This window comes from Styela clava, chromosome 9 (assembly GCF_964204865.1).
Source record: "Styela clava chromosome 9, kaStyClav1.hap1.2, whole genome shotgun sequence".
Lineage (NCBI taxonomy): Eukaryota > Metazoa > Chordata > Ascidiacea > Stolidobranchia > Styelidae > Styela > Styela clava.
In genome coordinates this window covers 3,709,827-3,721,900 of record NC_135258.1, presented here as the reverse complement: position 1 = coordinate 3,721,900, position 12,074 = coordinate 3,709,827, and the positions used below count along the sequence as shown (strand labels likewise).

The 12,074-nt window shown below is 37.4% G+C and overlaps 2 protein-coding genes across 4 annotated transcripts in view; one reads left to right on the top strand and one right to left on the bottom strand.

The window, feature by feature from the left end:
* Nucleotides 1–12,074, top strand: part of LOC144427375 (uncharacterized) — an 89,486-nt gene that overhangs the window by 22,543 nt on the left and 54,869 nt on the right. The window lies entirely within an intron of this gene.
* Nucleotides 5,352–10,904, bottom strand: LOC144427323 (uncharacterized). Of its 3 annotated transcripts, XM_078116359.1 has the most exons (5): nucleotides 10,744–10,904; nucleotides 10,391–10,516; nucleotides 9,623–9,748; nucleotides 7,378–7,589; nucleotides 5,352–6,957 (listed from the first exon to the last, which is right to left on the bottom strand). In XM_078116359.1, the coding sequence occupies exons 1-5, from the start codon at nucleotides 10,877–10,879 to the stop codon at nucleotides 6,757–6,759; spliced, it is 801 nt and encodes a 266-aa protein (XP_077972485.1). In that variant the 5' UTR covers nucleotides 10,880–10,904; the 3' UTR covers nucleotides 5,352–6,756. The 3 variants fall into 3 exon arrangements, with proteins under 3 accessions (XP_077972485.1, XP_077972487.1, XP_077972486.1); XM_078116361.1 differs by lacking the exon at nucleotides 9,623–9,748; XM_078116360.1 differs by lacking the exon at nucleotides 10,391–10,516.

Genomic DNA, 12,074 nt, shown 5'->3' with positions numbered 1-12,074 from the left:
CAACGATGATAGTGAATTCCATTATATACAAAAATCAAGTCCCACTGCGACATTAAACGTTTGGTCACTGTTGATTCAGGCATGTATTCTTGAATGTCAGGTTTCTGAGCATGAAGTTGTTTCCATTTCAAAACAGCAGAAATATCCGGATCTTCACTTTGCCAAGATTTAATTTGCTCATCTGAGTAGGTATATAGCCAATTACAATCGGAACAGTCTGATGATGATTGACTTGACTGTTTTGAAATTGCACATACAATATGATTACTCAAGATTACATCACCATTGATCCCACAATCAGAACAATCTTCTCGTTTGCATTTGCGAACTTGTCGTGACAATCCGTCAGCATTGCCATGTTTCACGCCAGGTCTGTGTTCAATCTTGAAGTCTTAAGCACCAAGTGTTAATATATCCATCTTGACAACATTCCTTGAGATTCACGAAAATTGATCAACCATATCAGAGCAGCATCGTCTGTGCGAATTCTGAACGGTCTCCCGAGAAGAAAATGACTGAAGTGACGAACAGCCCACATCACGGCTAATAGCTCACGGTTTGTAGCACAGTATCTACGTTGAGACTTGGACATGTCTTGCTAGCATAAGAAAGTACAAGTTCATTCTCGTCCTGCACTTGAGATAACACTGCACCAATTTCAAAACCACTGGCTTCAGTATCCAATACAAATTCGCCGATTGTTCGAGGAAAGCTAAGAATTGGGGCAGATGTCAGACAATGCTTCAAAGTTTCAAAAGCCTGTTGACATTCAGTACTCCATACAAAGCAAATATTCAAAACAAATATTAAGGTCTATATTCTGGTTCGTTGGTCCGTCATCAAGTAATAATTCAGCGGACACTGAGGTCCTCAAGTTCGCTGAGTGACGTTTAAATTTGCGGTCGAAGAAGAAGCAGCTGTTGCAGGATGAGCGGAATTCTGAAGATGTGGACAATCCCGTTTGAGATGACCAGTCTGCTTGCAATCCCTGCCCCAATGATCATGTTTACCACAACGCGGACACGGGTTGCGTGGCACACCATCAAAATTGCGAATGTTGGTGCGCGGTTTAACTTATCTCATAATCTAATCCAGTTTCTGTACAAGTAACTTGATACTGTCTTCAAGAGATAAGTCGCTTTGCTGATTAACTACATTACCAGTATTGCTCTGTTTCACTCCTGAAATGCGCGGTTTAGGCATGTTCTTTCCCTCAGAGTGGTTATTATCAACAGAGTAATACAGTGTCGCAAGAGACAAAGCCTTTTCAAAAGTATCAAGCTGTTGCATGGTAACATGCTTGATCATGCTTTCATCAGTTAGACCGGCAAAAAAATGCGATTTCAAAATAACATCTTGACCAATAATATCAAGATTTGAGTAAGCAAGAACAACAAGCTCTTTTAATGTATTACCGTAATCCCGTGACGCTTCATTTGGTTTAATTCTACGACAGTGAAATGTAGTACGATATAAGCTCACATTTCCGGCAGGTTTGAAATAATGATTAAAATAAGCCACAATATCACGATAGCTAGTACGTTTGATATCGGGTAAATCTTTCAATACATTGAAAGTCTGCCCTGTAATGCAAGTAGCCAATTCTAATCCTGCAGTATCATCATCCCACTGATTATAACTGGTAACCAATTCAAAATGGCATAAATAACTTGGCCACGACATGACTGTTGACCCATCAAAATACATTGACTTTATGGCATTCCTTGCCATCATCGTAGCATTAGCTGTGTTAGTGAGATCACTACGGCTAACATTGGCATTCAGGAAACTGCTAACGCTCACTGGAGGAACTGATTGTGTAGCCACTGTAATCATTTTCGGCCTAGTACGAAGTTGCCTTCTGACATTTGTGCCCTCATTACCACTATCATTCAAAAAAGTAATTGTAGGTGCAAGGTTACTCACATGACCAATTCTTCAAATATTTCACTTCTAATGTCTAATAGAACGCGTTCCTCTTCCCTTCTGGCAGTCCATCTTCTGATCCCAAATCAGAAATTTCACCATGCTTGAGAACAGGCGCTGCTTTTAGAACAACTGTTGCTGGTGTTGAAGTGATCAGGCTGACATATGGGTCATGTGACATGGGCTGGGTTTCCTCAGTATCAGCAGCTTTTCCTGGTTCTATCTTGCCAGAAATATCTTGCAGAATGTTGTACATCCGCTCAAAAGACGAGCCCATTTTTGCATTTTGGAGTTCAATTGATTCTAGTTGACTTTCAATATGTTGTACACAACCGTCCATCTGTTACATGCGACTGTCTATCAGTTGCAAACGGCTGTCCATTTCCTCTTGCATTTCTTGATGTTTTGCTATCAATATCTGTATTTGCAGATGCAAAAGTTTATTCTCTTATGCTTCCTTCGGTGCCGTTACATTCATTCATTCTCTTAACCATTTTTCCTAAATATCGGGCAACCGCAATTAAAAAAAATTCGGCAACCTCAAATGTCCAATATTTCCAAATATTATTCGTCACAGACTAGCCTACCTAATCGGCTTAGTCCTAATAGTCCCTGTTTCGAATAATATATCCTGGCGTGTGCTCGCCAAAAATTCGTATATGTGGCGTACCAAAATTGATATCACCACTCAGGTTCTTTCTGCCAGCTTATCGGACACTGAAGTTGTAATCGATCACAAAATAATCTTCTTGCGGTTCCAAATACAGCAGAGTAACTAAGTTAACTAACTAGAATAATTATACACCTCTAATAACTTAATACAACTAAATACTCCAATGAAATACAATAAACAAATAAAAATACAGTACAAGATACCATACAGATACATAAGGAACACAAAATAGGAATTGGTATATGACGTCACAATCATGAACTATTGACCTGTAAGGGAATATACAAAAACCAGGCAAAATATACCTAGAAATAACTAGTAACGGTATGACACTGAAAATACAGCACAACTCATATCTTATCGACAAACACCTAATATACATGGTAAAACGCTTAAAAATACGGATATCACACAGAAATTTACCTACGAAAGTAGACTAGTTACGGAAACGTTAAATACACGATAACTAATGAACAGAGCTGTGCCAAACTGGGAGAACAGTTAACCTGTAGTACTACTAATAGTTTACGACAAGAATTAAACAGATCAACGGCAATAAAAAAACTATAATAATAACCTAATACACAGAGGGAATTCCACACTGCCGGCACTCTGACAAACCAACTAAAAAGGAAAGATACTAAGCTGCTCCCTAGTGACTCAAGTGGTGAGAATAAATATTGCCATACAGAATAAAACAGAGTTATAGACGTGGTCGTCTCACAGTGCTACGTAAACATGCGGCTTTGTATGTCATCGCGACATAGAATTTATAGCTCACGATAGAAAAAATCTTAATATTGTACTTGATATTATATCGAGTAGAAGTATATTTTATTTTAGGCATCATGTAAAATGGTGAAAAACGATTAACGATCCTGCATAAAAATGTTGACGGCGAACTTTGAGTTGCTCTTTCACGTATTGTGCTCATTAAAACAACCACAAATCTCTCATTGAAATATGAACATAAAACAAAGTTACGCTTTGTTTTTTTTTCGGTTGTTGTGGTGTACCGTCGAATTTGGCTAGATTTATAAGTGTGCTGCAAGTTAAAAAAGGTTGCGGAGCACTGCTCTAACTTATGATAAAACAATATACGGTACTTTCGATATAAAGCGTAAATATGATTGAAATGTGGTGACATTCAGAGGGCGCACGATTTTCTTGAAATGTCGCAATAATCGGCGGAATAGTTATTGTTTTTGGAGCTATTATTTTGGCATTGTTTTGTGACATTATGGAACCTGTTATTAGTTAGTTCATTGCAAAAGGGTACCCAATCCAAAAATTTTAAATTTCTTTACTGGCCAAAACCCTAGGGTTTTGGAATGGCAGGTTTAATTTCTGGGCTTCAGGTATAAAAACCTCTATTCCTAAAAGAAAATAAATATAAGGACACATTTCAAAATTAGAACATTTCTTAGAAATGAGGACAAAAATATTTTTAAAGTCCGAGATCTTCAAAATAAGGACAGATCTTAGAAATAAAGACGTTATGGCAGCCCTGCATATATATCATAGGCGTACTTGAAATGCTGTTAAAACCAGTGGTGACATTTAGGGGGTTTGCACAAACACACTTGAAATGTCACGATAATCAGCAAAATAGTTCTTGTTTTTGAAGCTATGATCTTGGCGCGGTTTTCTGAAATGCATGTGCAGGTAATGAACCCTGTTGTTAGCAAGTTTGATGGAATAAAAAACTAGTTTCTAAAATTTTAAATCCCCTCACTGGCTAAAAGTATTTGGGCGTGGTAGTTTAAAGTTCTAGATTTCAGGGTCTATTTGTAAAGTACTCAATGCAATATCATCCTCAAAATAAACAAAGGTAAAGCCGGATGAACTTGAGCAATCTAGTACAGTTCATCCCGACCTTAGTCAGTTCGCGTCACACTGTCCATTTTTTTTGTGCAACTTGCCATGAAATGTTAATATATGAGAAAAGAAACAATTTATCCCCATGCAATTTACAATTAATGCGAAACTTGATCTTGCATATTGGATATTATCAGATCGAGTCTGATAACGATGCATAATTCTGATTTTGACAGTGTTTCATAATTGTTACGTAATGATAATGTCACAATTTAATCGAAAACTGTATGTCCTAACATTTGGAAATACTTCCCACTGGTTGGGAGGAACTGATCTAGTCCACTGGGTGCCGCATTTGTCTGGGTATTAATTCTGAATATATAAACCTGAAACTGGGTCAACGGACGTGCTAAGCGCTAGGAACCAGCATATCATTTCAAACGGTGACTGACCTTGTACGTTTCAGGTTTCAATATCGTGAGGATATTCAGTTGCGATAGGATTGCTGGAATCTAGGCGCGTAGCCTTTGGGATTGAGGCTCAGAACCGCCCTTTTGAAAATAAAAATTAAAAACACTTTATTCCATCATACACTATGGTGGACTATGACAACCAGGAAGCGCCCCCCCCCCCCCCTTCAATTTGGAAATTCCTGCCCAAGTCCCTGCTGAAAATCTCACTGTCGTAGTGTGGTTAACATAAGGCTCCCTTCGCCGCCTAAGTGATGCGAAAATATTTTTAAAAAGAGTTTTGTGTCGTATAAACCCAGAAGACAACAATAACTTGTACCCATCACTGACAGTAACATCATGCCTTCCATACAAATGTCTCATCAAGTTGTATGATTAAAATTATAGAACTCAAAATGCAATTTATTTCATATATATTATAAACACAAAAGACAATAATAACTTATGCCCATCACTGACAAGAACTTCGTGTATTCCATTCAAATGTCCCATCAAGTTGCATAATGAAAATAATAGAACTCAAAATGCAATTTATATCTTATTCAACATTTAATATTTGTTAAATAAAACTTAGTGAAATCTTTCAAAATTTTCTCAAATAGAAACCAAGCGCAAAATCCTAATCCCACAGTTTATGTTTAAATAGCCCCCGCAAACTATTTAGTAAATAGCTATTTAACATTCACTCAGGAACAAATCAGGTTAAAATAATTAATTAAGAGTTTTCATGGTTGTAGAGGTTGTTTGTTTCGCTATAGATCTGCTTTATAATTCTTTTAGTTAAACTTTCTTTAAGTAAACACATCCAAGGAATACAATAAAAATAGCATATTGAATAGTAATATAACAAACAAAATTCATGAAATGCACATGCGATAAACCCAAAAAAATGGATACAAGTACATTGTTTCAGCTTATAAGCTTATTGAAGAGAATTCAGTTGAATTAATTGCGTGGAGAAAGGATATATCAGTTTCTTTCTTCTCAACTTAAAATTATAAATGGCTTATCATATAAATGAAACAGAAAAAACCGGACAGTGCGGATTGGACAGTCCTTTGTTCGATTCCTAAGTTTAGTAATATTCAAATCATATGAAAACAACACTTTTTTTATACATTTTGAATAATTTAACGTTGGATGTTTAATTGACGTAATAACATATAGTGTGTCCATAAAGTCTCTTTTTAAATTGCAAAGGGAATTTATCGATACCATATACTGTTTTGGCCCTCACAGACGTATTAAATGATGTAAAAAAACTTGAACAAATACTGATTAAAAGACAACAAATCTGGTTAAGATATATTGAGAATTGACTTGATAACAATCTTAAAATTGTAAAGAGACTTTATGGACACCCTGTATAATAATCATGACGTAACAATATAGTAGTCCTCTCTCTCTCACTAAACTAGTGAAGTAAATTGAAAATCAGTAATAAATGGCCTCCCTTCATTAACAAAAAATTTTTTGTATCGATATTCAATGAAAAAATATTTATGACTGTCATATTGCATGATTAGAAATATTAAGTCTACCGGGCGGGGCACCAGGGCAGCTTGTCAAAACCGGAACTGTCCCGGCAAGCCTACATATAACTTGCAACATGCCTATCGTGATCTATTTATTTCTGACTGCTACCAGGAGGTTATAAAAGACGAGAAAGAAAGATTTTTTGGTTTTAAAACTGTTCAACAAGTACAAAACACAAAAATATCAGTGAAGTAAACGTTGCATACACGTGTTTTGTAGTTGGCCCTAACTCCATCTGTATCGTATCCCCGAGTTAGAGTTTTGATTGGGCTATATATGTGGACAACAGTTATTTGAATTATTTTTCGTTGAGTGAACATTCTATGTCTCACGTTAGAAATCGTTTTCACAGATGGCTCCGTAACGTAGCCAGTTAGTGTACCCATTTCGAATTCCTCCATGGTACGATTGGTTTTGAAAGACACGTACAGCAACAGCTGTTTTCAATTCATAGGGGGGTAGCGGTAAGCCAGCTTCCCACGTTTCATTCGACAGAGTCATAACTTGACCATTCACCGAATAAAGTGTGCGGTTCTGTTAAAATAAAGTATATATTTTGAGAAATATAACATAAACAAATTTACAATTTGTGAATATATTTCAAATAGGGTTGATTGGATATAAACTAGTAAGCTATTCAAATGCACTCAAAAAGAAGTTGTAGTTTGATGTTATTGTTGGAGTCGAAGTCATACTTTTTACATTACCCGGAACATAGTTAACTAGAGACGGAAGTGTTGTTTTATATTATTGACCCAACTGAGAATCGCTGACACAATTCATACAATTTTCGATTCTCTTTTACCTGTAGTTTTCACCTTATAAATTTAATTGGAGAATAAATGCGGTCGCAATATTTCTCATATTGATTTTGTTGTGAATTCCATATTTTCACGTAAGACCTCATTAGCAACGCGATTCTTCAGACTTGATAATATACTGATTCTGATTCACCTTGTAACTCATTCCAGTATGAACTCCAATCGATGACAGCCAATCAGGAATCATTGGGCGTAAATAATCTTTCAGTAGGTTGAGGTGTGTGACGTCATAAATATTAGCCAGCTTGTTTCCACAAAGAGATTCAGCGGCGCTTAATGTGACGTTCCTCGTGTCATAAACAATCGCTCGGAAACATTTCGTCTTGTAGGTGAAGCCACAGTTTTCTGAAAACAAAATTCTATTTATTAGAATTAGTAATCCGGAGAAAATTATCAAAAAGCTTCTTATTTATTTATTTTATAGACTCTCACTCAAAACAAAGCTCTTCACAATCATCCACACTGCTACCATGTTCCGTAATGACTCGAATTTTCAAGGTTTGACCTAGCCAACTTATTTTATGACACACTGGGTTAGGTGGAGGCTACTCCTACTTCATTATTGATGTGCTGGGTTAAGGGGAGGATAACAGGGCTGACACAGTTAAACTGTGAATGCCCAAACTGCTATGCTAACATGATAGTAGTTGGTATGCGTATTAGGACATCGCAAAGCAGGCGCGGGCGAATTAATGCCCGCTGGCCGGATCTGGCCCACTGAAGTGTTTCATCCGGCCCACTTGTGCCTGCTGAAACTCCAACTATAGTTTTTATGGATAAAAATTTCTCCTGTAAGTAACAAATACCAATTGCATTTTGGCCCATTAACACTTTCAGTGCCAAGGACGTATATATACGTCATTTGGCACATATCGTTCAGTGCCATTGACTTATCTATACGTCACTCAAAAAAGAAAAAGGGAAAATATACAGGAGATTCTGGTAATCTTGACCGTTTTTTTCACTTTTCTCTCTCTTGTTACGAAGGCAGGGGAAGGTATGACGTAATTCGATGATAATGCCATTCACTGAACTATTAACTCATCTCTCTCATATCGAGATCGTTGTGATGAGAAAACGAGAAAAATACTTTGCTCTATTTCGGTTGATCGCCTGCGCGGTTTGGACGACTATTCGTACACTTTGGAGGGCTTTATTGTGTTACTAGGACGTCGTAATGACGCAATTTTTCGGTGACGTAGTCAGGTGGGGGGTAATAAAAGACATATGCAAAAATTATAAAGCCAGGCCAACTAGAAGTGCATGTGATACTAAACTATACGGGTGCTCCCATAGTATTCGTACCAAGATGGCGCACAACCCGAACATAGTATGTGTACCAGGTTAGGGTTAACAGGTTGTGCGCCATCTTGGAACAAATATTACGGGAGCGCGCCCTAAACTTCACCGCCGTATACAAAGTCATTCTCATGGTTTGATCATATCGTAGAGCTCAAAATGAACAAAAGCCTAATTTGACAATTTCGAGGTTTACGAAATGATTGAACGACAAGAAAACGTAAAAGAGAGTATGGCTTTTGATACGACGTAGTTTGCTCGATTTCGGCTGATCGTATACACGTTTAGGACCACCGTCCGTATATTTTAAATGCTGTCCTTATTACGTCACTGGGATTTTTGTATGGCGTAGTGACCGTAGTCAGACTATCGATAGTCATGTGGGCTAGGGGAGTAGACAGAAAGTTTGAAAGAGGAAAAGAGAATTTCGATTTGTCAGGTTGGATCGAAACAGCTAGCGGGCCCGGCCGAACGCCGGAAAACTTGTGTTTTCATGAGTCTTGAGGTTTTGAAAAGCGTTTAAAGCTGTGTATATGATACAGAAAGATGCTGTTATATTTTCTACATTTCAAAAGGCGGTGGGGGGGGGGGGGGGACCACCTCCCTATGCTACGCCCACTAGAAGTACTTGTGGTACTAAAACTATACCAGACCCCGATTTCTCGAGTCACAAGGTGAAACGACAGCAAATATCTAATGGCATAAAGCGAGGCAACGATCAGATTATGGACGCCACCTTGAGGCAATTTTGTTTTGTCCTATATATATTAGGGCGCCTTGCGGGGATGAAGAAAATCATTATTTCAAGAATAATCTTAGGCGAACACGTTGATATCTTATTATTAAGCAAACACATTTAGTGTTTTTGTGATTCGTTTTCAAATCTCACTCCAAACAAGGCCCTAAACAAAACAATTACTATTGCATAAGGATCTACTTTCTTGGAAGTGTCGCAATTTTTCTTATTCTGGACCTCAGATCTGGGGAATTCCCAATTAAGATATTTGACGCGTACCAAAACGCGTTTAGGGGAGAAATATTTTCCGAGTGAAAAACCAGAAAGAGAATGCCCCACCAGCCTGTACTCTGTTCGACTTTTGTAGTTTGTGGGTGAAAAGTAGAGAGGAAGGATTCCTTAGTTGACCACGGGGTTGTAGCAGGGACGGTAAAAATACGGGCCGAAGAAGTTTTCTCGTCTTTGAATCCTTTGTGAAAAAGTGAGTTTATATTACAAGTTCATAGCAATATTTATAGTTTTGGTTACTTCAAGGTATGAATGAGACACTGAATGGCAATGAGAATATATTTCAAAAATCTTCTTTTTCAATGTTTTGATCTCATGGTTTGATCATATCGTAGAGCTCAAAATGAACAGAAGCCTAATTTGCACATTTCGAGGTTTACGAAATGATTGAACGACAAGAAAACGAAAGAGAGAGTATGGCTTTTGATACGACGCATTATGCTCGATTTCGGCCGATCGTATACACATTTAGGGCCACGGTCCGTATATTTTAAATGCTGTCCTTATTACGTCACTTGGATTTTTGTATGGCGTAGTGACCGTAGTCAGACCATCGATAGTCATGTGGGCTAGGGGCGTCGGCAGTAAGTTTAAAAGGGGGGTTCTGAAATTTCAATTTGCCAGGTTAGATCGAAACAGCTAGCGGGCCCGGCCGAACGCCGGAAAACTTGTGTTTTCATGATTCTTGAAGTTTTGAAAAGCGTTTAAAGTTGTGTATATGACACAGAAAGATGCTTTTATGTTTTCTACATTTCAAAAGAGGGTGCGTTTGGGAGAGAAATATGTTCGGAGTGAAAAACGAGAAAGAGAAGGGCACACCAACCTGTACTCTGTTCGACTTTTGTAGTTTGTGGGCGCACAGTAGATTGAAAGGCTTCCCTAGTTGACCACGGGGTTGTAGCAGGGACGGTTGAAGTACGGCCCGAAGAAGTTTTCTCGTCTTTGAATCCTTTGTGAAGAAAAAGTGAGTTTATATTACAAGTTCATAGCAATATTTATAGTTTTGGTTACTTCAAGGTATGAATGAGACACTGAATGGCAATGAGAATATATTTCAAAAATCTTCTTTTTCAATCTTTTCGTATATTCGCCTTATTACCGATTACTATGACTGAAAGAAACTTTCTTATTATCTATTTTAGTGCATGCGATATCAAAAGACATAGATTTTCATACCCCAGGGAGTGGTCATTTCTCTAACACCTACAACAGAGGGCGTGGTCGTTTCTTTAACACCTACAACAGAGGGCGGCACTGAGTTCGTCTCTGATGTTTCCATCACCTTTTTTAATTGATTGAGCTCACTTTTCATCCCGTCTAATTGTTCCGTTAAAACTGCGAAACATAAATAAAAACAGAATTTAAATTGAACCATCAGTTTTACAATCCGTATCCAGTGAATTTTTTGTCAGAAGATATGAACGTGAGATGGGAATTGCTATACTATACGCCATGTTTTGATTGTTAATAGTGGGGCGCATTGAAAATATAAAATGATTGAAATTTGCTAATAAAACAATGGTACTCCTAAAGTAATATGAGAAGCAGTTTTACCGCATTTTATTTACCAATAAATTTTACCTATATTGAGGTAAAAACCCCAGTTAAGAAGTTCCATTCAAATTACTATTCCCGAATCGAAATTCGAATACGGACTACGAAAATTGCTTCTGTTAACGTTCCTCAGTTCGTTCAATAATTTTACTTCCGTCTCTAATCAATCATGTCTTCATGTCCCTCAAAAACTGAATTGGACTCCCGTTCCAACTCCGGTTTCAATTCCAATAACACCTATTCCCATATATCAGCCCAAATTTGTGCGCATTGACTGTATTTCATTCTCATTTACGCTAATCACTGAAGTGTGTCGGATAATAATAATCACGTGATAGTGTCACGCTTTAGTGAGTTTCATACTGGAAATTCAATACTTTTGTTTTAAAATTTATTCCGTAAGATCATTTTATATGAGAGAGAAATTTAATAACTGTTTTATAATTTAACAGAACGATCAGCTTTATTCAACAAAAAATCAAATTGTGTCTTTGCCAGCTGCTGCATGGAACGCTTCCTATCCTCGATCCGATCCTTTGCAAAATGCTGTTATTGTAAATGTCTATCGTAACTCAACATACGAGGAAGGAATTCGTAATGTTCCTTCTTCTTGGCCGTATCACGGAGTCATCTGTGAAGATGATTTGTAACTTTGGACACTGAATGATGACTTAAATTTAAAAGTAATTGTTGCCCGCATATTTAGTTCAATCGAAACTCCAACTCGGGCATAGGCTAAAGATAGTAGACAATCTCAACTAGAGGACCGCGATCCGAATCCGGACCTTCCGATTAATTGATTCGGACCGCACCTAATTCTTTATTTAGGCTCACTTTGAATATGTGAACGTTTTCTTTTATAAAATGACATTTATAGTTCTAACGGTTATTCAATATTTGATCGCATGTATCGATCATATCTAACTATATATGACTATATAACGCCATACAAT

Coding starts and splice junctions, on each gene's coding strand:
- LOC144427323 (XM_078116359.1), bottom strand. CDS start 10,879: ATGAAAAGTGAGCTCAATCAATTAAAAAAGGTGATGGAAACATCAGAG. Junction 10,517..10,743: donor AGAAATGACCACTCCCTGGG/GTATGAAAATCT, acceptor TTCTTCACAAAG/GATTCAAAGACGAGAAAACT. Junction 6,958..7,377: donor ATACTGGAATGAGTTACAAG/GTGAATCAGAAT, acceptor TTATTTTAACAG/AACCGCACACTTTATTCGGT.